This window comes from Drosophila novamexicana, unplaced genomic scaffold, assembly GCF_003285875.2.
Source record: "Drosophila novamexicana strain 15010-1031.04,08,12 unplaced genomic scaffold, DnovRS2.1 tig00000564-arrow-pilon, whole genome shotgun sequence".
Classification (NCBI taxonomy): Eukaryota; Metazoa; Arthropoda; class Insecta; order Diptera; family Drosophilidae; genus Drosophila; species Drosophila novamexicana.
The window spans coordinates 40001-62105 of record NW_020824810.1 but is presented as its reverse complement, the minus strand read 5'-3'; the positions used below and the strand labels follow the sequence as shown (position 1 = coordinate 62105).

The 22105-nt window shown below is 43.8% G+C and overlaps 1 protein-coding gene across 1 annotated transcript in view; it reads left to right on the top strand.

Moving 5' to 3' along the window:
• Positions 1-728: 728 nt before the first annotated feature.
• LOC115762302 overlaps positions 729-22105 on the top strand; it is a 38098-nt gene continuing 16721 nt past the window's right edge. Inside the window, exons 1-4 of the mRNA XM_030704469.1 lie at positions 729-766; positions 920-1550; positions 1767-2000; positions 17122-17943. Of these exons, the coding sequence (XP_030560329.1) occupies positions 729-766; positions 920-1550; positions 1767-2000; positions 17122-17943 (1725 nt within the window). The remainder of the gene's footprint in view (positions 767-919; positions 1551-1766; positions 2001-17121; positions 17944-22105) is intronic.

Below are 22105 nucleotides of genomic sequence, written 5' to 3'. Positions count from 1 at the left end.
AACAACAACAACAACAACAACAACAACAGCAGCAGCAACAACAACAACAACAACAACAAGAGGCAAATAGTTACAGCAGCAACATCAAAACGACGGTCCCAACACAAGCTAAATATAAATCAAAAAGAATAAAAGAAGAAAAAGTGTTGTTAAATGTTCAAATGTGCTGTGCTATCGAAATCAGTGGCAAATAAATCGTTTATCGGCCACAGTCGTGACTATCGTTTGCATTGCGTTTGCATTTGAGTTTCTGTTAATTCCCCAGTTTACTTTAACTCGATATTCCGTTACGGTTACCGTTACGGCCCCTCCATACACTGCAAGCAAGCTGTGCGCCTCTGCCATGAGTCGCTGCGCCGATCTGCGATATCAACGAAAAGTGCTTGTTAATTGACGGTCTGGCAACGCCATTGCCATTGCCATTGCCATTGATAGGTAGCCATTTGGACTGGTCGAAGCACGTGATTCATGCCGCTAGCCGCAGAGCGCAGAGACGAGCCGAGCAGTTGCCAGGATACGGAAACGGTAACGCTTGGAGACGCCTTCAAGGCGCAGCAGAAGGAGACGCAGCAGCAGACGCGGCAGCAACAGGCGAAGATCGAAACGACACAGACATATTAATGATGATGATGGGGCCATGAGCCCATCATTTATCGCATTGAATTGGAGTCGCAAGCGCGTCTCAAGCGGGCCTGCACCATGCTAGCACCGCCGAACCCGAGGTCAATATGCGGCCAGGACCCGGGCTGGTCGTGATGGCGCTTGCGTTTATTTCGGGGGCTCGGCGTGCCAGCACCACAAACACCATCAGCAGCAGCGGCGGCAGCAGCTCGATAACCACAACAACAACAGCAACAACAACAACAATAACAACAACAACAACACCAGCAATAACAACAACAGCACATTTACCGTCCAGCTACGACTCGGGCCGGCAGAGCGGCAGAGAGTCGTCAATTCTTGGAGCTGGTGACGGCGGCTTCTCGTTTCTGCTGCCAATATTGCATGACGTTAGCCCTGGTGACGACGCCCCCGCCCAAAATTTTCCGCTCAACTTTGATTTCTATAGGCGGCCGGCGTTGCACGCACCAGACGAACCGCTGCGACGTGCTCGCAGTCTCGAGGCGGGCACCGAATCGGCGGCGGGGGCGCCCGAGTCCAGCGAGGCGACGCTCATCGGTGAGAACGACAGGGAGAACGGGCAGACGGTAGCCGAGCAGGAGGAACAGCAGCAGGAGGAGGATATCAGCGGGCTGCCCGTGCAGTACGCCTCGTCGCGCGCCTTTGACGACGACGCGGACGCGGAAGCGGACGGGGACGGGGACGGGGACGCCGTCGCGGACGAGGACATCTTTGCGCTGGTCGCCGAGGACGATCTGTTGTCCGAGGAGTCGTTCGATCGGCTGATAAAGCTGAGCGAGGACGCCGACAACGCAGCCGCCGAGGAGGAGGACTACAATCTAGAGCAGAGCCAGCAACAGAGGGAGCGGGAACGGGAACAGGAGCCCGAACCAGAGCAGCAGGACGAGAGTCGACTGGTCGATGAAAGCGTGCTGCATGCGAAACACAACGAGAACGGGAACGAGCACGGGAACAAGAACGGGAACGGGAACGGGAACGGGAACGAGAGGGACAACAGCAGCAACAACAAGCGCGAAACAGGTGAGGAGCAGCTGGAACAGAAGCAGCAGCCGGAGCCGGAGCCGGAGCAGGAGGAGATCAGAGTTAACGACGCCTATGCGTCGCATCTAATCGCAATTGCCCAGAGGGACGGCGGCACCTCGTCGGTCGCTGTTGCTGCTGCAACAACAACAACAACAACAAAAACAACAACTAGAACGAGCGGAGCAACTGCATCTGCAGCTGCCGGCGTCAAATTGCGAACGCCCGTGGATACCAAGAAGTCCATACTCGGCAGTGAGGCAGCTCTAACACGCCTTAATCCTTGGATATCAGCTTGTGATCTGGCACAGCCGGGCACAACAGGCACCGATTTGCAGGTGAGTCGCTGTGAATTCCTTGCAAGAGAATGGGAATCGGAATATTAGTCCGTTTGAACTAGGATTAATCACTTTTCTGACCATAAGAAGGAAAACTCCTTGTGAAAATGTTGAATCTCTATCAAAATATGCGTCGCAAAAACGTGAGAAACGTAAGAAACGTCTTCCAGGACCTTCGGCATGGCTGGTTGGCCCGTGTCAACGTCTGCACATTTCTCATTTTTGTTCCCATTTATGCCAGCTATTTTTGGCGCAGTGTATGTCATGCATTGATATTGGATATGGATATTGTTTGTGACATTGCTGACATCAGTCGAATGCACAATTATATATGTATGTGTAATATCTTATTGAATTCGCCGCGGGGGGCGGCCTTGCACGTGGCTTGCCGCATACTGAACAAATGCAGCTCCATTTCATATTGGCCACATGTACATAATTATTGTTATGTGACGAGGCAACTCAGCCAGCGGCTAGAGGTCACGCGTATGATACGGGCGCCATGAAAAGATACTGCTTTAGGAGCACATGACAATAGCCAGAACGTATTATTTGTTTTCTGTTACTTTTGAGAGCGGCAGATGTCGAAAGACTTTGTCAAGATGATGGTAACAAAGAGCAGGTCCTGCATGTAGATGTCCGTCTCTTATCTAATTCTCATTTCAAATGTTTTCATAGGGATCTCTAAAATCTCTCATATGTCCTAAGCTGTATACTACTAAAGTTATCTAAATACTCGTCGGACTAAAAAGTGTATTCAGTGTGTCGGCTTGATAGGGCCCAATACGCATTTTTCTCTACATTTTTATTTATATGGCGCCTCCGCCTGTTTTCAGCAGCTATTGTTGTCGCTGGCAATGCAACATTACACAGATTAAATGCATACAAATGCCATGACAAATACAAATCGATGGAATAGCGTGCTTCTTCCACGACTTGAAAAGCCCCTTATGCATTGTTACCTAATTGCATAAAAGTGTGCCCAGCTCTTGTTAAAATATGTAGCAGCCAGCTTTTGTCAGCAGTTGTAAATCCGAATCCACCTTTATTCCACATGTGCGAATTGATAATGTACTTCGATATTTGCCGCTTTTTGTCTAGAGTATTCTAATTGTCAGTGGAAAAAAACTGTATAAATTAGTTTGTGCCAGAAACGTTGCGAAATTGTGCATTTTAACTATTTTCTGCTTAAATATTAAACTGCATATTGAATGGGAGCAGCTGCTTTTGCAGCTGCCAATTGGCTCGAACGCGAAAGCGACAAGCGACAAATTTCCATATACTTTTATTACTAGTGTTTCTCAAGTTGAGGTCTTGGGGGGCATGGGGGAATTTGGGCACCAAGGGCTGCCACTCAATCGTAAGAGAAGGAGGAGGTGCAGGGGGAGGTGGAGGAGGGTTTCATTCTTTCTTTTCGCTCGTTTCACTGTGCCGCAGCTCTGATTGTGCATGCAAAGTGTTTGTGTGACAATTGCGCCACATCTTGGGGCCACTCAAGTTCTACTTTCCAAGTTGCACGTCATCATTGCCCCATCAACAACATCATGATCATCATCATCATCATCATCATCATCAGCCTGCAACGTGTTACAAATCAACGAAAATGGCTTTGGTAATTGTGCCAGCAGAGCGAGTGCATAAAAAACATACCAAAGAAAACGAGCAAAACTTTCAATTTGTCGTCACTTTTTGCATTTTCATTACAATTTTATTTTATTTTTCTGATATTTTTTCTTATATTTTTTTTGTCTGTGTGTGTGTGTTTTTTTTTGTGCTCTTGGCTTTGTGTGCGCACTCTTGAAATCACAGGCCGGCTTTTGAAATATTGCCAAAATGTGCGACCACACCTACAACTCAACGCCGCCCAACCCCTCCCAACCCAGCCCCCTACTACCACAAAATGGCTGGCTTTTTTTTTTTTTTTATCAGTGCGCATAAAATTCTCATTGGTTTGCCGAGTATAATTCAAATTTTAATATTTATTAACAGCCGCCAACGTTTTCGTCGTCGTCGTCGTCTTTCCATTTGTCGTTTTGCCTGTTTTCCTATGCAAATTTAATTCAATTTCGCGGCATTTCTCAATGGCCTTTTGATTGCGATTGCATTGCCGCAAGCGGCGTTTTGGCCATTGGCCACATTTTGGTCAACAAAAACTGAGGAAAAACAAAAAAAAAAAAAAATGTATTAACAAAAACAATTAAAATGCTGCCTCAATAGCAGTTTCGTCAAGCAGACAGACAGACAGACAGAGTCGGAACAGACAATGACTTTTAATGCCAATTAGTTTGCTTTTACTTGCACTTCAATTCCATTTCAGAGACACACGCGCAGCTATTGATTTTCAATCAATTGGCCACGTCCAGGGAAATGCTTTGCAGCTCTGCCCTGCTCTCTGTTGAATCTATATGCTTTTCCTGTTGTTTATTTGCGGCCAACGGCAATTAAATAATCAAGTCAATCAAACCATTTAAATGTGCTGAACTGTTGCCCTGTTGTGCCAAAGCGTGCCAGCTGAGTGCCGGTTGATAAATTGAAAGCCAAACACGCAGCATATCATTTAATGTCGACTTAACAGTGTCCCACGTTGGTCGCCAGCACTTATTAAAGTGCGCGTAACAGTGAACGGGCACAATAAGAAATAAATTCCAGCTTGTTTACCGATTGAACAGCCCTCGTAAATACCTATTTACATAGCTGAAGCACTGGCACGGACTTTAGGAGTGCCTCAAAAGTTGAACCGTGCCCCACGTTGGGCGCCAGCACTTATTAAAGTGCGCGTAACAGTGAACGGGCACAATTAGAAATAAATTCCAGCTTGTTTACCGATTGAACAGCCCTCGTAAATAACTATTTACATAGCTGAAGCACTGGCACTCGGAGTGTCTCAAAGGGCTTGGCTTGCATTTATGCATGCTGTGGCTGTCATATTCATATTCGTGTTTGTGCAACAAATTGCGGCAACTTTAATTAAAATACCAAATGTGCCAGGCGAGACACTTGCTACGCTGCCGCTGACATTGACGGACGCAACAAAGTTTTCAATCCTTTTGCCGAGTCATTGGCTGTTGCAGCCAAAAGTGCGGGCGCCCGAGCAGTAACTGGCGCCCGAGCAGGGACTGGCGCCCTTTGTGCAGCTGGCAGCCAATTAAAGTTGACAGCTTGGCAGCAGGCGAAAAATGTTAAGCAAAGCAAAGACCAGTTTCAATTAGCCATAAACAGCGCTGCGCTGTAAATAAGTTAACATTCTCTTGGCCAAACTATGTGCGCCCATCTGCACGCAACTCTTGCTCTTTTTTATGGCTGCCTATATATTGACAGACAGTCAGACAGACGTACAAATGCCAGCTGTCAGCTCATTGGGAATACAAGTGCGAGCACGGAATTTCTGATGAGGCCTCGTTCTCGTCGAGTGCGAGTGCGAATGCGAGGCTTTGGCAACATCGCAACAGCTTCAGCTACACAAGCTCGCGGCCTGTTGATGTGTTGATGCTGCCAACCCAAAGACCTGGCCCCTGCTCCCTGCTCCCTGCTCTCAGCTGCTTGCTCCTGCCGTCGCCTGTTGTCAAGTGCTAGGTGGGTTATTGTGCACATGGTTTATGCTGCCAGCTTCTGCTGCATATGCATGCACTCGGCGCATGTCATGAGTGCCTGTCAAGTGCGCCTCAGTTTCTGGCGAACGTCTACGTCTCCGACTGCACAATTCTGCGTGGCCTTTTTGCTTTAGCCTCTATACACATACATATATATATATTCCTTCTTTTTATTTTGTTTTGCCTCTTGCACGTTGCATAGTCGAGTGCAAACATTTATAACAACGCAGCGAAGCCAAACGGGGGCAGGGACCCTGCAGCTAGAGTTTCCAGCAAGTGGCTATTGGCAAACAAATCGCAGCTTTGTCCAAGTGCCTCATATTATAGAAATTGTGGCCGATATTTTCAATTCGATTCGATTCGAAACAAACTCAAAGTCAATTCAACAGTTGCAAAATATATATATTGCATTCGTCAAAGGGGCAGCCCTTTCAAATTCAATTAAAAACCCATGCTTTGTTGTGTTTAATTCAAATTTTATAGAGCTTCCAGTTAAATTTGTCTGTGTGTGCGTGTGTCTTCGTGTGAGTGTGTGTGTGTGTCTTCGTGTGAGTGTGTGTGTGTGTGTGCGAACTAGTGTTGTGAGTGTTTATTTGTGTCAAGGATGTGCACACAAAATCAATTATTTTGTAAGCAGGCAAAACGCACAGCAGTGGCAACTGCAACTGCAACAGCAGCAACTGCTGCCATCTGCAATATGATTACATCATTTTCCCAACCAGCCCGACACACACACACACACACACACGCACACACACACACACAATGCCAAATGGCAGACAGACAAGCCAAATTGCAGTTGAATGCGAACGCTGTCATAAATTTCCGCTCTGCTTTTGACGACGTCGACGACGACGGAGGAGCTGAAGGCTTGCTGCTGCCTGTTCGCCACTTGAATGGCAAATCGTTGCGAGCTATGAAACTTGTGGCCGCCAGGGATTTGGACAGGCTGCAATAACACTGATTGAATGCGCCTTGCCGCTGGACAGTTGCGACTGTCCCGTCCTGCCGGGCAGCATTCGGACACACACTAACAAGCGCTGCGTCCGAGCAGGGACTCGGTTGGCACACACACATACACACACACTGCAGTTATTGGCATTTCCGTTGTGTCCTTGTCGATGATGCCAGAAATAAGTAAAGTGCTTCAGGTAGCCATAAGAAATTCATAGGCATATCCTGTCAATGCGCTGGCGACTCCGACTGCCGTTTTATTGCCTGTCTGCAATGGCAATTCATTGAAGATTGCAACATTTGTTCGATTTGAAATCAAATTGCGCAACAATTATTAAATATGACAATGAAACTAAGCCATACAAATAATCAAATCGTGCGGCAAATAGTTCTTGATGCACTGACTCGCCTGTGTTTGTCTTAAAACAATTTACTGCAACTCGGCCTAGCTATAAGGCAAAACAATAATGAACTGTAGCTATAGTTTCAGGTGCAACTTAAAGCTTTTATTTTGCAGCTAGCTCGAGTTTCTAGCTACTTAAATGTGCGCATAAACTGCCAGCTACTTAACTGCACGAAGTTCAATTAGTTGCCAGCCTAATTAGCTGGCATTAGCTGGCGCTTTGCAACGTGTCGTGTCGCCAGGCAATTCCCTACTGTCTCTCTCTCTCTCTCATTCTACCTCGATCTGCTGCGTCAATCTGGCAACTTTTACTGCGGTCACATCCGTTAATTACCGACAATTTGCAGTGCAATTTGCATGCGGCCGCTGCTTGAGTCAACTTTCTTGGCAACATGCAAATGGCATAGGGCCGAATGCCTGCTGACACGATTTGTGGCCGATGCATGCATTGATTAAGGAATTTCGAATTTGCCGCAAAGAGCGCCGCTGCACACGCAAAACAATTACATTAAACAGAGCTGAGCTGAGCTGAGCTGAGCTCAGAAGTCCGTGCACGTTTCGTGTCCAGAATCTAGGACCACGCCCACTTGTCGCCGCCCGTCGCATACAAGTTAATGCAATTATGTGCTGGGCGTTCTCAGGCACGGTATGGGCTAGTCAGCTTTGGCTATAGCAGCAGCTCGGCACGTAAATTGCCGTGGGACCAGCTTAAGTGGAGCGCTATTCAGTGCTCTGCCCCGCAACTGCAGGCGGAGCGGGAGCTGAAGCCACATTCGTTTGCCGTTTGGTTTTCCTTTCTTTTCTTCTCTCTCTATCTCTCTCAATTTGGCCTCTGTGCTGAGCGGTAAATTATTCAATGAGCATTGTTGAAAAGTTGCAAATGAAATTCAACTGAAGAATTTCATTACGAGTTTAATGGCAAAAACAAATAGGGAATTGCAGCGAGTGGCGAGTGGCGAGTGGCGAAATGGGGATATGGCAAATAGAATCAGGTCTCGATTTGTTAAATTTTAATGGAAAGCAAAGCCAATGGTAATAAATGGGAACAAGTGGTGGGTAGTAAGAAGCGAGCAGCGAGTGAAAACTAGCGAGTGAAAAGTAGCCAGTGACGAGTGAAGCACCCGACCACCAAAGCCCTCAACTCGTTAAAATCTAAGAAATAACGACTGCAATACAAAACAAGGAATAGTAATGAGTAGAGACGGGAGATAGCGAGCGACGAGTAGAGGCGGGAAGTAGCGAGTGACGAGAAGCAAATGCAGTAAACACTGACAAAGGGTTAATAAAATAGGCCCTCGACTCGTTAGTGTCTGCCACACTTAATGACTAGCGAGTGCGGAGTACGAAAATTGCATTCGAAAGAGGCGTCAACTCGTTGACTTGTCTAAACCGTAATGTGTTCTGCTCTATGCCAGAACCGCAGAAAGCTGTCCACAACTGTTTACAACTCATTTCATAAATTTAATGGCATTGTGTTGTCATTAGGCACAGATACAAACACTCGTGCATATGCAAAGGAACGAGTGCCGCCGGTAAATGTTTGACAAATTAATGTTGATAAAATTGTGTGGCATAGCGACAGGCGCAAAGTTGCCCATTCGCCTGTTGTTATTATAATTATTATTATTATAATTCCTGTTGTTGTCGAAGCTGTCCAAGCGAGCCTTTCAATTTGCAGACAGGAGTAGAGTAAACAAATGCGAATGTACGAGTATCATTCACGTTGATGGACAGGTGCGTTGCCACATGCCACATGCCACATGCCACATGCCACACGCCACACCCACACACAAGCACACCTCAGAGCTCTGCCTAATTCCGTGCTTCGATTTTGGGGCGCGGCTTTTCGTCTGCCGCTTTTCGTGGCCTTTGTTTGCCCGTTAATGGGCGCCTACCGCCATATAGATTGATATATGCATAAATAATGAATGATAAATACACGCGCTGTTTAAATATGATTAAAATAATACGCCCCCCTCCGACCCCCCTGCGAATTGCCAAATACTTTTCGCTTTATGCATATTTTTGATGGATTGCCTCAGATAGAGGCGGCTCCATAACATAAATGCTGCATTATTGCGTTAGCTTTCAACTGGTGTTAAGTCATGACAATGGAAATGGAAACATGTGCTCGCTCGCACTCGCACTCGCACTCTCTCCCTCTCATTCTATCTGTCACTCGTTGTATGCCTGCGTGGGTCTAGTGTTGTGAAGCGTTGTATAATAACTTTGTTATTCTTTCAGTTTTCTGTTTGCAACAAGTTCTCTGGCATTTATGTATAGATTTCTAGAAAAGTGTTATACAAATATTATATAAAAAATTCCTTTAGATTTAATTAATTTAAAATGAAACCGAATTCATAACTATAAGAATATATCATATCAAATATATATTACCAAGCTAACAATTCCCCCAAGTATACCGATACACTCCAAGCACTTTTCACGCCAGAGTTCAAATTCTTTGTGTTTCCACTTTGAGAGCAGCTTGTTCTCACTTTGCACACATTCGACAATTACATCAGCTGTGTGCGTGTGGCGGAAACATTGAAATGATTTGTCCCATTTGGTGGTTTTACAACACCTTGGGGAGCACTTGCTGAATTATGCATGCAGCTCGGTAATTGTCCGGGCCAGGCGTTTCGCAACGTTTCGTGATTTGTCCTTAACGCACGCTAATTTGACGGCACAAACAGCCAAACCAGGATGAGGGAACGATGCGAAGTGATACGCACTGTCAGACTTAATAATATCGCTTGCCGTGTTGTAAAATACGCTATGATACTGTTTGAAACTGTCAAGCAAATCATGTAACGGCACATAAAAGCGTTATGAATGTGAGTTGAAGGGTGTTAAATTCCATTTAAGCAGACGAGCTTCGCGCTTTAAGTAAGCTTTATGCTAGATTTGTGATTCTTTCTGTTTGAGCGTTTTGAGCTAGAAAAAAAAGGATATTCAGTTGCAGTGTTGAATAACACAAAATGTGCCCAGAAAGCTTTAAGTAAGCTTAATTGCAGTCAATTAATGGCTTAAACTAGCTTAAAGCTTTGAGGTGCTTTGCTAGGTCTTAAAAACTAAAATAAATCAGTTAAAGATTAATCTCCAATTAAGGCCCACTAAATGTTGTTAAACTGAAGCCTGAACTGTAAGTTTCTAGACGAGCTTTAAGCTTTGAGATGATCCTTATTAATATAGCTGTAAAAATGGAACTTTCGCTTAAAGCTTTCTAAAAACTGCATGATAGAGCAGACTTTTGCAATTTGAGCCCATATTATGAGAGTTAAGCTACATTTAGCTGGGATTATATCATGCCATTTTCAGGTAATGTCATTGCCATTTGCAGACATTTTGTTGCATAACATTTTGGGTGCACAATTGTTGTTGCACTTATGAATGCAGCTGCAGCAAATGCGTGCGAATTGACTGCAGAAAATGACCGCGTAACATGAAGCTAAACAAAAACTGGTGGGCTTGGGTGTTGCGGGTGTTGCCCAAGGAGAGTGGGGGGGTCGTGACAAGTCATGAGGCCATGTTTATGAATTTGACAACAAAGCAAGCGGCAGCTGACAACAAAATCAAGGTGAAATCGTTGTTGTTGTAGCTGTTGTTGTTGGGGGTGCTCGTTGGGTGGCTGGGTGAGTGGGCGTGGTGGGTTGTGCTACTGTGTATATCGCGGCCCGTCAAGTGACAAACAATTAAACGCAGGCTTTATGCATACTAAACCCCCGCCCACACACACACACACACACGCACAGGCACACACACAGCCACACACATGCCCAACAACTAAGCGAGAATCTCTATTGCCAGCTCCCTTGCGGCCTCTATTGCCTGTGTGTGTGTGTGTGTGTGTGTGTGTCGGCTGTCACTTTTTTACGCTTTTGCCAGGCAAACACACAGCTCACACACACACACACACATACACACACTCTGGCAGTGCATTTGGAAATTTGAGTGCTGCTTGCGACATATTCGTCGCGGCTGCTGCTGCTGTTGTTGACGTTCCTGCTGCTGCTGCTGCTCCTGTTGTTGTTTTTGTTGTTGTTGCTGTTGTTGTTTGGCACTTGCATTTTTCTTGCACCATTGTTGACAAGCGTTGAAATTTGACACACACACGCACACACAGTTAGCTGTGTGTGTTTGTGCATTGTTTGAATTGCCTGTCGAGGTTAAGCTGTAACATTTAAAGTGTTGTCGGTTCCGTTGCCGTTGTTGTTGCTGTTGCTGTTGCTGCTGTTGCTGTTGGTGTTTAGCTCAAGTGCACTTTTGGTTGCTTCCTCTTTGGCTCTGACAGTCGTCCCTGTCCATGTTTTTGGTTGGATTGCTTTTTTTATTTTCCCCTTCTCACTTTTGGCCCATTTTAATTGTTTTGCCAAATATTTGTACACACTCTGAAAACAGCTGTAAATTGACTAAAATTAAAGAAAAATATTTGAAAATAAGCAACTTGCAAGGCCAAAGATCTGATGCGCCTTATACTCAGCTTAAGTTCTTTCGGAAATTTAATGAGAATTTAACATTTCCTATACTCAGCTATAAGTTCTTCTGGAAAGTTTGCTAAAAAAATACTTTCGTTAATATTGTTGTTCAAGAAACAAAGGAGAAAGGCACGTTAATAGAAAAAGTAATAAGAATATCCACTTAAAAGGGCTTGACTTATGTTATTTGCTGCTAAAACTGATTGCGAATTATAAGCAAAATATGCTTTCTTTACAAATCTATCTGTCAAGCTAATTTGTTCAATTGTTGCTTAAACTCTTCATGTAGTGCATTCCGGCAAACAAATTGAAAAATCCAGTTCTAGTTATATCTCTATAATAAGTCTAGAATGTCTTCTATTTGCTTCTTTTTCCGTATACTAATATAGTTTCAAGCAACTGCTGCCGTTTCGCTGACATGAACTGGCGCACTAGAAAAACCGAGCTCGGGCAAAAACCAAACATTTTAGAGACAATTATGCTAATGTCAGTTGGCACTTGTCACTTGCCACTTGCCAGTTGCAAGAGCCTGGCAAAGCAACAATCGAAAATTCACATGCCACATGCCACATGCCGCATGGCACATTACTCGTACCGTGCACGACCCGTTGAGTCGTTGGAGCAAAAAATGAAAAGCGGCATTTAAGCCCACAGAAGGGCGAGGGAGAAATGAAATTCGAAAATGTTTGGCATGAAATATTCATCATCGTAGCTGTGGATAATTGAAATTGCAACAGCTGCTAACGTTGCAGCAACAAAGAGAGGCACACACACGTGGCCAAAAGCTAAAACATTCATGTGCTTCTGTGGACAGGCCGATAGGCACAACTGTGCCTGTCTTTCTCCCTCTTGCTCTCCCCTCCCCCTCTCTCTCTCTCGCTCTCTCTTTTTGTTTGTATCTTATGGAAGCTGTCATCAAGCTGGCGGCTGACCAGCTGACTGACAGGCGAACTTAAGGTCTTTATTGCGGCAACAACAAGTTGTCATTCGCCTTGCCCCTAATTAAAGAGGCACAAACAAAAAAGGAAAATATATATCTTTGGAGCGCCGCAGCTTACATACCCTTGCAGATACAATGTTTTTCTTGCTATTCAGACCTATTGCTGTTATGGGGCTCTATATAATATAGTTAACTAATTATTCTTATGATATAACTGCAAAGTTGGGAGCCCAGCCATTAAGTTGTCTAAAGAAAAACTTAATTTCTAATTGAAGTTCCTAAATATGACAATGTCAGACTCATATATGTGATATAGTGATAACTACAGCCAAGCACGAAAAGAGATCTCTGCCAAGTTTCATGAATATAAATATAAAGCTGAAGGACTACTTCAGACGGACAGTCCGAATATAGCTATATCTATTTATATGTTGCTACAGATCAAGAATATATATATATATATATATATATATATATATATATATATATATATATATATATATATACCTCATGCATTCGGACATATTCGTAACAGTGCGCTGGACATTTCGTGATAAAATTGAAATGTCCTCTGCAAGTGCTTAAAAATTAGTGCTTGGACAAAGCCCTCTCACAATGGAGTGTATGCATTATGCCTAATAGCAGAGCACACACACACACACACACACACACGCACACACACACACTGACACTCAGCTAGTTAAATGTCCTTTGTGGCACAGATGCCTTTGTCTCTGCCCCTGGACGAAAGCTGAAAGCTGCTCGGCTAATAAGCCCCGTGCCTGTCTTTACTGTTGGCTCAGACAATGAGTTGGCAGCTGGCAGCTGGCAGAATTGGATGCCATACGTCGCCGCGGGCCGCACTTGACCCAGGACACTTTGGGGGCAAGCGTTGATGAAGCTCAACCCCTCAGCCCTGCCCGAAGGCAGAGGCCACTCTCAGCTCTCACTTTATTTGTACACTTTTCACGCTCTTGCTGATAAATCTCGAACAATTAACATTTCTCCTAGCTGGTTGGCATTTTTATGCCAACCATCCAACTAACTTTTATGATAAAAAGTTATTATTTTTATTAAGAATTTGTGCTTGAGCTAAGCATTTAGCCTGCAGGTGGAATGCTGCTCAAAAACAATTCGACATAATTAAGTGTTGCCCAACAGTTGAGTAACAGTTCGAAGTGAGTTTGTGTAGCACAATCCGCACTTACACCTGGCCTGTATTAGCCCGTATTAGCCGCAGCAGCAGCACCAGCAGCAGGCAAAACTTTTCATATTTTTCCCTTGAACCAAAAACTCGTCAAAGTTTTGCAAAACTTTGAATTTATTTTGCATTTGCAAACTGTTTGAACAGCCATCCGACTGAAATGAACGCAACTAATCAGCCCGACGGCAGGTCGAAAAGAGGTTGTTAGAGAGGGGGAGGGGGGGGGGTGGGGGTGCTGCACCCTTTACAAATTGTAATGTCAGTTCATACTGTAATTTCTTATTTCGCTGTTGCGCATTCAAGAATTTATCTTGTTGCTGTCTTGTATTGTCCGTTAGCTAACGTTAAGCTCCTAAGTCCCAACCCCTGACCCGGTGTCCGCCCGGTAAACCCTGCACAAACCCTGAACAGGCAACATCTAGTGGGTCGCATTGTTGTGCACTGGGCCGCAGCTGGTCTGCCATTAAATCAACAATGGCGCTCTGTACACGTGCTTCCCTTCCTGTCGCCGTGTGTGTGTGTGTGTCTTTGTGTGTTTTATACCCTGCATTCAAGTTAGATAATCGTTTGCTTGAGTTATGTAGCCTCTAAAATATATATAAAATACGTGTATCTTTATTTGATTTATTCAAAAACTGGTTGAGAATTATAAGAAAAAGTTTAATATTTTCTTCCCTTGTGTCCCGGGTTCGAAGCCCAACTAAAGAGCACATACGAACTATTCTAATGGAATCTGTACCTGCTTTTGTTGATCTACAGGTTCTAAAATTGACTAGATGCAGACTTAAATCTTAATTGTTATGGCTTTCATTTAGTTTCAGAGCATCTGTAAGTCTTATATTCTATATAGATCGAGTATCTTGATTTGATATACTCTAAAACTGGTTGAGAATTAGAAGAGAAAGTTCAGCAGTGGCTTCCTTTAAGTCCTGGGACAAATACAATCTTTACCTGCTTTTATTGATCTGCAGGCAAAACCGACTAGTATTAGTTGTTCTGTCTTTCATTTAGTTGCAGAGCATCTGCAAGTCTTATGTGCTGCACAGCCCTCGTTATTGAGTTTTGTATGTTATTGTGCATTGTCTGGTTTTTCATTTGGCCCGCTTTCACATTTGAATTCGTCTCTAACCTTACTTTTATATGCATATATGTATTTATATAAATATATATGTATGTATATATATATTTTGCGTGGAATATTTCAACTTATTGTTATTGCCCTGGATAAAACAGTTCTCTGGGCTAAGGCAATTGAGTTTTTATGCGTCGTTGATTGCTGCACATTTCTCACAAACACACGCGCGCTCACAAAGTTCAACAGCTCACACACACTCACAGACAGACATATAGGCAGACAGACAGACACACATAGCGTGTGACATGCAATATTGATGTTCCTTGTAATGCAATTTGCACATTGTCCCCTGCTCTATTTGTCTTTGGCACTGGTTCTCGCACTGTTCTTGGTTTTTGCTCTGGTTCTTGCACTGGTTCTTTTTGTTATTGATTTCGATTTCTGTTTTCGTGAGTTGGTTTCTGATACATCTCTTGCCTGGCTTTCTTTACAGTACTATTCTTTTCTAGACAATAGTTTTGTTCCCTTTTTCCCTCCTTAGTTAGTTTCCTGTTCATGTTCCTCATTTTGCTGGTTCCAGTCCGAGTTCTGTTTGAGCAATTAGTTCAGTTTTCAGTTCGGTTATTCTATTTCTTAATTTTGCTTGGAGATTTACGACTTTGATGGATCCCCTTTAGTTCTGTTTATCTTTCGTTTTTAGCTTCATTATTAGTTCCAGGAACTAGTTCCATTTCTATACAATGGAGTTTCTTTTTCTAGATCTGCTTCAGTTTTTATTTCAAAATCTGCTTTTGTTATGCTTTTTAGAACTCGTTGCCTACCTCTCTCTATCTTTCTTTCTTTTTGGCCTAAATTTCTTGCTTTGTTTCTTGCTTGAGCTATGTTTCAGGATCTGTTTCTGGTTCAATTGCTGATTCATTTTCTGCTTCGGCAGTTTCTGGTTCTTTTTAGAAATCTATGGTTCATTGAATTTGACTTCTAGTTCATTGCGTGTTCCCTTTTTGTCTGTGAGCTTAGTTCAGAGTTCAGTTTCTGGTTCATATAATGTTTTTCTCAGGTTCAGTTTTTATTCCTTCTTTTTTTTTTCAAGTTCTGGTTCGGTTTTCAGTTGAACTTTTATTATTTTAGTTTTTGGTTGAGCATTTAGTTTATATTTAAAGATTTTATTTGCTGCCACAGCTTTCAGTTTGGTTTCTAGCGCTGTTTAATTTTGTTGTTGTTGTCTGTTGAATATATAATTTTTTGTGCCTTCAATTTTAATGACCGGCATGTGAAGGTTATAAACGGTTGGCCAACAGTTCCGCCTGGCTGTACGTATTGATACGGCGCCTCCATAAAGTATGCTACGATAATTTTGCTTCACAAATATGCTTGTTGCTGTTGCTGTTGCTGTTGCTGTTGCTCGGTTCGCTTCTGCTCGAGTTTAATGGCGGGGCATGTGGAAAAGTGGAAAATTCCAACGAAGTGCGGTCATTTTAATAACGAAAAACATCAGCTCTTTATGCACTCGTTGCCATTGTTGTTCCTGCTGCTCGTTTCGTTGTTTGGCTTCTATTTTACTTGCTTTCCTCTCCTGTTTGTTGTTGTTCTTTTATTTTATGACTTTCTCTCTTGTTGTTGTTGTTGTTGTTGTTGTTGTTGTTAGTAGCTGCGAAAAACTTTTTCAATATACCAGAGTACTTTTTGTTTTCTACCCCGTTGCCTTGCATCCCATATTTTTTCCATTCACTCCCACTCGCCCCTTCTCTTTGTGTGTGTGTGCATTGCATTTAGCACTATCCAGCTTAATTTTTAAATAATACAAAACATTTGCGCTCAAATAAATGCATATAAAATTTTAGATTTTCACGTTGCTCTCCCCCTTTCTCTCTCTCTCTCTCTTTCTCTCTCTCTCTCTCTCTCTCTCTTTAAACTCTTTATAACCTCAACATATTCTAATTGCTGTCTTAATGGATTCTTAATTTTTGGCTGTTTGCCAAAATTTCAATTGCCCATTCAAATATATATTTGCAGTAAAGTTAGTTATATGTGGTCGGCGCAGCGTGTTCTGGCTTTCATTTTCCATCCAAAATCTCGCCACTTGCTAAACTATTGAAAGTTTTCAACTTTGCCTGGCAAAAGTTTAACCATAAACTTGCTTATTGCTTCAATTGAGAGTGAAATACTCAAGAGCTCACATGACTTAGAATGAAAAATGAGATAAAGTTGTTAAAAATAGTCAAAACTCAAACAGATTTTTGAGATTGCATTTCTATATTAAACATTTACAACATATTTTTATCGGGGAGAACTCAACTTTGTTTCCTTAAGTGTGATGCAGACTTTCCTTATTATAAAGATTATTTTCAATACTTGGAAATACTTCGAGTTCCTGGCTTGAAGTCTAGTCTAGTCAATATATATTTAATATATATTTTTTGTTTATATTATCCCAGCTACATATTAAAATATCTTCGTTTTTATTCTTCCCTTCGCAGGGTCAGTGCTCGCCTGGCACACTGCCCATGGCCTGGGTCGATGAGGGACCTGGTCCGCCAATCTGTCCGCGTTCCTGTGCCGAACAGCAGCCACCGGCGAGCAGTCCTGGCGCGCGCACCGACGATAATAAACTCAAGTATTTCATAAATGCAAATACGATTAACTATAAGTCGCCGCATATGCGTTTAAGTCAAAGCAACAGCAACAACAATAACTATAAGGCCATGTCTAGAGTGCGACGCGATAGGCAATGGGACGAGCTGGCAACGGAGGCAGCAACGACCACAACAGCCGAGCAGGAGTTTGAGGAGCAGGAACAGGAGGAACTGGAACAGCCGGAGGCAACCACACTCTCGGCCACAGCCAGCAGCAATGATGTCGACGAACTGGAGGATCGGTCCATGCCCACGTTTCCCTACAGCCACCTGCAAACACACGAGCAACTTAGCGCCAACGAACAGCAACAGCAACAGCAACAACAACAGCAACAGCAGCAACAACAACAGTGCCTTGATTACCTGGGCGATGCGGCCGAGACGAGTCCACAGCATTTGTGCGGCCTGCGGTCGCCGGGTCAGCTGCTCGCGCGCCTGCGCACCCTTCGCCTGCGGCATTGCTGCGAGCGCAGCGTGTTCAGTGCGCTGCACACGTTGGCGCTAAATGTGACGCTGACGGATCGGGACGAGTGCGTCCGCCTGCTCAGTGATTTGCTCGATGTGGATGCGTTGGCCAATCGCCTCACCTGCGAGCTGGCCGAGATACTCTTTCGCTTCGACTGCCGGCAGGTGTACTCGCTGGTCAATCAGTGCGATGACTGCAAGGTGAGTGCCAAGGGGATTCTATATATATATATATATACGTTTATGTAAGGGTGGATGGCCTTTCGATCTGCCCATTGGAGTGGGCAGATTTCTTGCTCTCTCACCAGCATTCTCTAGCTAGGGATTACTCTTGGAAGAATTTGAGTATTTCCTTTGTGCATATTTCTCTTCCGTTCTTTTTGTCTTTATGGGGAAAGCAGAAATAGATTCGGGCAACTCTTTGTCTCTCCTGGAGTTCTCCATGGCTAACATATTTGGAGTAGAATCCATGATACATGCTTCCAAGATCTTTAGACTATTTCTCTGCCTTCCTCTCGGGCTGTGCCTTTATCTCCTCAATGGTTAGCACAGGTGAAGTAGCATAGATTCTCTGAACTAGCTCCAGACTCTCTCTCCCTCTCTCTCTCTCTCTCTCTCTCTGCCTCCCTCTCTGCGTCTCTATTTCTCAGTGGCACGACACGCGCTCGCATTACATCATGTTTTAATTAAATACTGGACAATGGGTTGGCAATCTTTGCCACAGCGCAGCGCAACGCAACACAGCTCACATTTAAATTCAGCCCGTTAACCCCAAAATATGCCAAATCTCCATGGCCCCAGCTCCCCTGGCCACAGTCCAACAAGACAAATGAAAACACAGGCAAATGTATATACGAACAAAGTATACGACCAGGCAATACCCTGCCTGCCCTTTTGCTGGTTATCTCTTTAAAGTTTTGTGACTGGGTTGGGAAAAAAATTATTTGAAAACATGTACAGAGTTGTGCGTGCTCGAGTTAGAATGGACACAAAACTTATTTGTGTTAGTTATAGAATACTATATATTGCAGCTGCAGCTACAGCGAAGCCTGCCTACAAGGAAAGGTCATTTTTGCAACCTTTCGCCCGTCTGCCTTACGCTGGGTATTTAGCTAGCTTAAGGAACCGAATGCTGATGCTGCCTCTGCTGCCTCTGCTGCTGCTGTTGTCAGTGTGTAAACTCTCGGCTATATGGCTAAATCCAGCAGAGGGACGCCGACACTTCCGTGCGGCAACAGCGCTGCGTGACATTTTTAGCTGCTCATTAATTATTGAAGTCGCTTCGCGCGCGCCCGCCAAAGTGGACGGACCGTGCCCCCACTTCAGAAATCCGCGCACAGCAGTCGTCCCTGTTCAGGGTTTAATATTTCTGCTCGTAATTATCAGTGTTTTTGGAGAGCGCACACAAAATGGGCGGAGGGGGTTGGGCTAAAAAAGCAACGCGTTGCGGTTAATTTGTGGCACTTAGAGGTCGCCAACTGGCAACTGAAGCTCTCTGCCTGTGCCGCATTTTTCACTGTCTGTGCAAACATTTGGATATTTGCATATTTGATGGCCGTGTTTGTGTGTGTGTGTGTGTGTGTGTGTATATATAATTGTCAATTATTCGTTGCGAGCCTTTAAACAACTTGCAACAAGCAGCTGACCAACTGGCAGCTCCAACAAGCTGCAACCATGTCAACGCGGCAGTTGCATAAAGAGAACGGCTAGGAGAAGGGCTGTCAGGGGGGGGGGGGGGTGGCACAGGATGTTGCGACAATGCGACCGCTAATGAGCGCCACACAAAACTGGGCAACAGGGGCAAAAGGAAAAGCTTTGCTCGGGCGCAAAGATGAAAAAGAAAAAGTAAAAAAAAAAAAGAAAAGAAGAAAAAATGCCGTGAATGGCCTCTGTCGCAAAGCACGTTGCAAGCATGTGAATTGCGCTGCTGATTAAGAAAAACTTGAGGCAGCTGCTAAGCAGCAGCAGCAGGAGCAGAGGCAGCAGCTACACACACACACACACACACGCACGCAAATTTAAATTTAAATTACGCATACGCCCGGTGTGCGGGCCCTGTGTGTGTGTTTGTGTGTGTGCGTGCCTGGCACACATTTAAACGCCTGCACAACAACAACAACAACAACTGGGAAACTAACAGCCAGCGGCTGTAGCCTGTTACAGCTGCCCGCGCCCCATCTTCTCCCCCTACCCTCAATCCGCACTATAAGCAGCCGCCCAAGCCCCCCCTTCTGCTAGGCCTTACAGCAGCAGCAGCATCAGCCTTAACATGTTTCTAGTTCGAAACGCGGCTGCTGTGCAAATCAGGTGATGCCGAGAGAGTGAGAGAGAGAGAGAGCGCGTCTTGTCAGCTGGCTGCTTAATCCGCTCTCACTCTCTCACTCTCACTCTCGCTCTCATGCTATTCAGCGCCGACTCTCACATGACACGAAACATTTTCGTTTCTTTTTTCGCAGTTTATATAAGTTGGGGCTTAGGCAACTTTTTTGGGATGCCTATTTTAGCCAGTGTTGGCTAAGCTTGAAAAATTGTTTGATTTTTTTAATAATTGTTTTTTTTTTTTTTTTTGCCCTCAGGCACAAATATTTAGTTTTTTGATTTGTATTTTGCTCGAGTCGAAACTAGTTTCATTTTGACTTTTCCAGTCGCCAGTTTTTGAATATTCAACTGCGCGCGCTGCGCTCCACATTCAGCGCCTGCCACAGCTTCCAATTGCCAAAAAAAAAGAAAAGAGAAGCAAAATGAAAATCTAGAAAGAAAAAAAAATCGTAGAAAAAAGAAAATAGAATAAGTTCGCACAGAGGCGCTCACATTTTGGGCTTCCAGTTGGGCTGCTCGCACATACACGCTTTGCACACATGGCCAAGACGCGAGACCTACTTGAGGCTCTGCAGTTTCGGCCAGTTTTAAATTAATTAACTCGACGGCTTAGGCAGCTGCCTTCTATATATATGCAACATATATGCTGCCTTATCTAATATGTTGTTGCTGTTGTTGCTGTTGTGTGACGCCCTCATCTCATAGTTACGACTGTGTGTGTATTTATGATTAAGTTCACCGCAAGTCGTCTAATTAGTCAAAAGGACTCTTGCCTGCTATTGTGGCCAACCGCAGTGTCCAAAACTGCCAAAATGCGACGCTGCTTACACAGCCGCACACACACACACACACACACTCGCACTCGCACACCTCTAACCCATTTTCATATTTGGGTTACGAGTCTTTTGATGGACAAATAAACGTAAATTGGTTGATGGCCATAGCAGAAGCTGGCGAATATGTTGCCAAAAGAGATTCAAACACACATATTACTTTATATTGCATACCTTTAGGGGCTTTTAGGGGCTAGCTGGCACTTTTATAAAACTAGTTTGGCAAGCCATTTGAAACGAACGCTACGTTTTTTTTTCCCCATTTTATCGTTGAATTCCGCGAACAATATTTGTGAAGAATGTCAAAACTATTCGGTTTGAAACAATTCTCAACTAAAATGTATTGTTTTAACTCTAATTTAAAGGGGGATTTCTCCCATTTGATCCTATGAAAATAACTGAACGTAATATTTTTATTATGGCTGTTAAATTTAATAGCGTTGTTTCCACTCTCATTTTGAATTTTACTTCTAATACTACAATCCAAACACAACTGAAATCATGTTTGAGGTTTTTCAAGCAAGTGTTTCATTTCCATTCATTCCCTGAACAGACGAACACAGCTTGTCAAACAAGTGTTTCGTTTCCATTCATTCCTTAAACTGACAGACATAGCTTATCTAGCATTGTTGGCCATTTTGTTTAAACTTTTTATTTGTATTATTAAATTGTAAGCTCCACTGTTCAAGAAGCTGTCTGAGAAGCTTTCATCTCAAGTAAATTGCTCTCCAGTTGTTCCTGTTTTTTAATTCATTTTCATGCCACAACGGCGGTCAGAGTTCATACGCCTGGGTTCAAGGTTACATTCAAAATTTGACAAACTTATACAGAAGTATGTATTTTTATATATATATATAGTGTGTATATATATTTATGTATAGCTACGTTGTTTGGCGCGCTCTATAACACTTTTTGAGCTGTCGTTTTTTATTTATTTCTATTTTTTTTTTTTGTTAGGCAAAACTTTTTGTTCTATCGCATTCTGTTGCTTGGCATCATCGTAATCTATTGCCCATCGAAGATTTTGACAAACACAACACACAAGGCACAACGCACACACACACACACACAAACACGCACACACACTCGGCGACTGTGTGTAAATTTGCATTTTACATATTACAAAGACACTTACGTCATCGCTGATACGAGCTTCTGTGTGAGGAGGAGGGGGGGTTGAGGTGTGTGGGGGCGGGCTTGCCAGTTGGGGA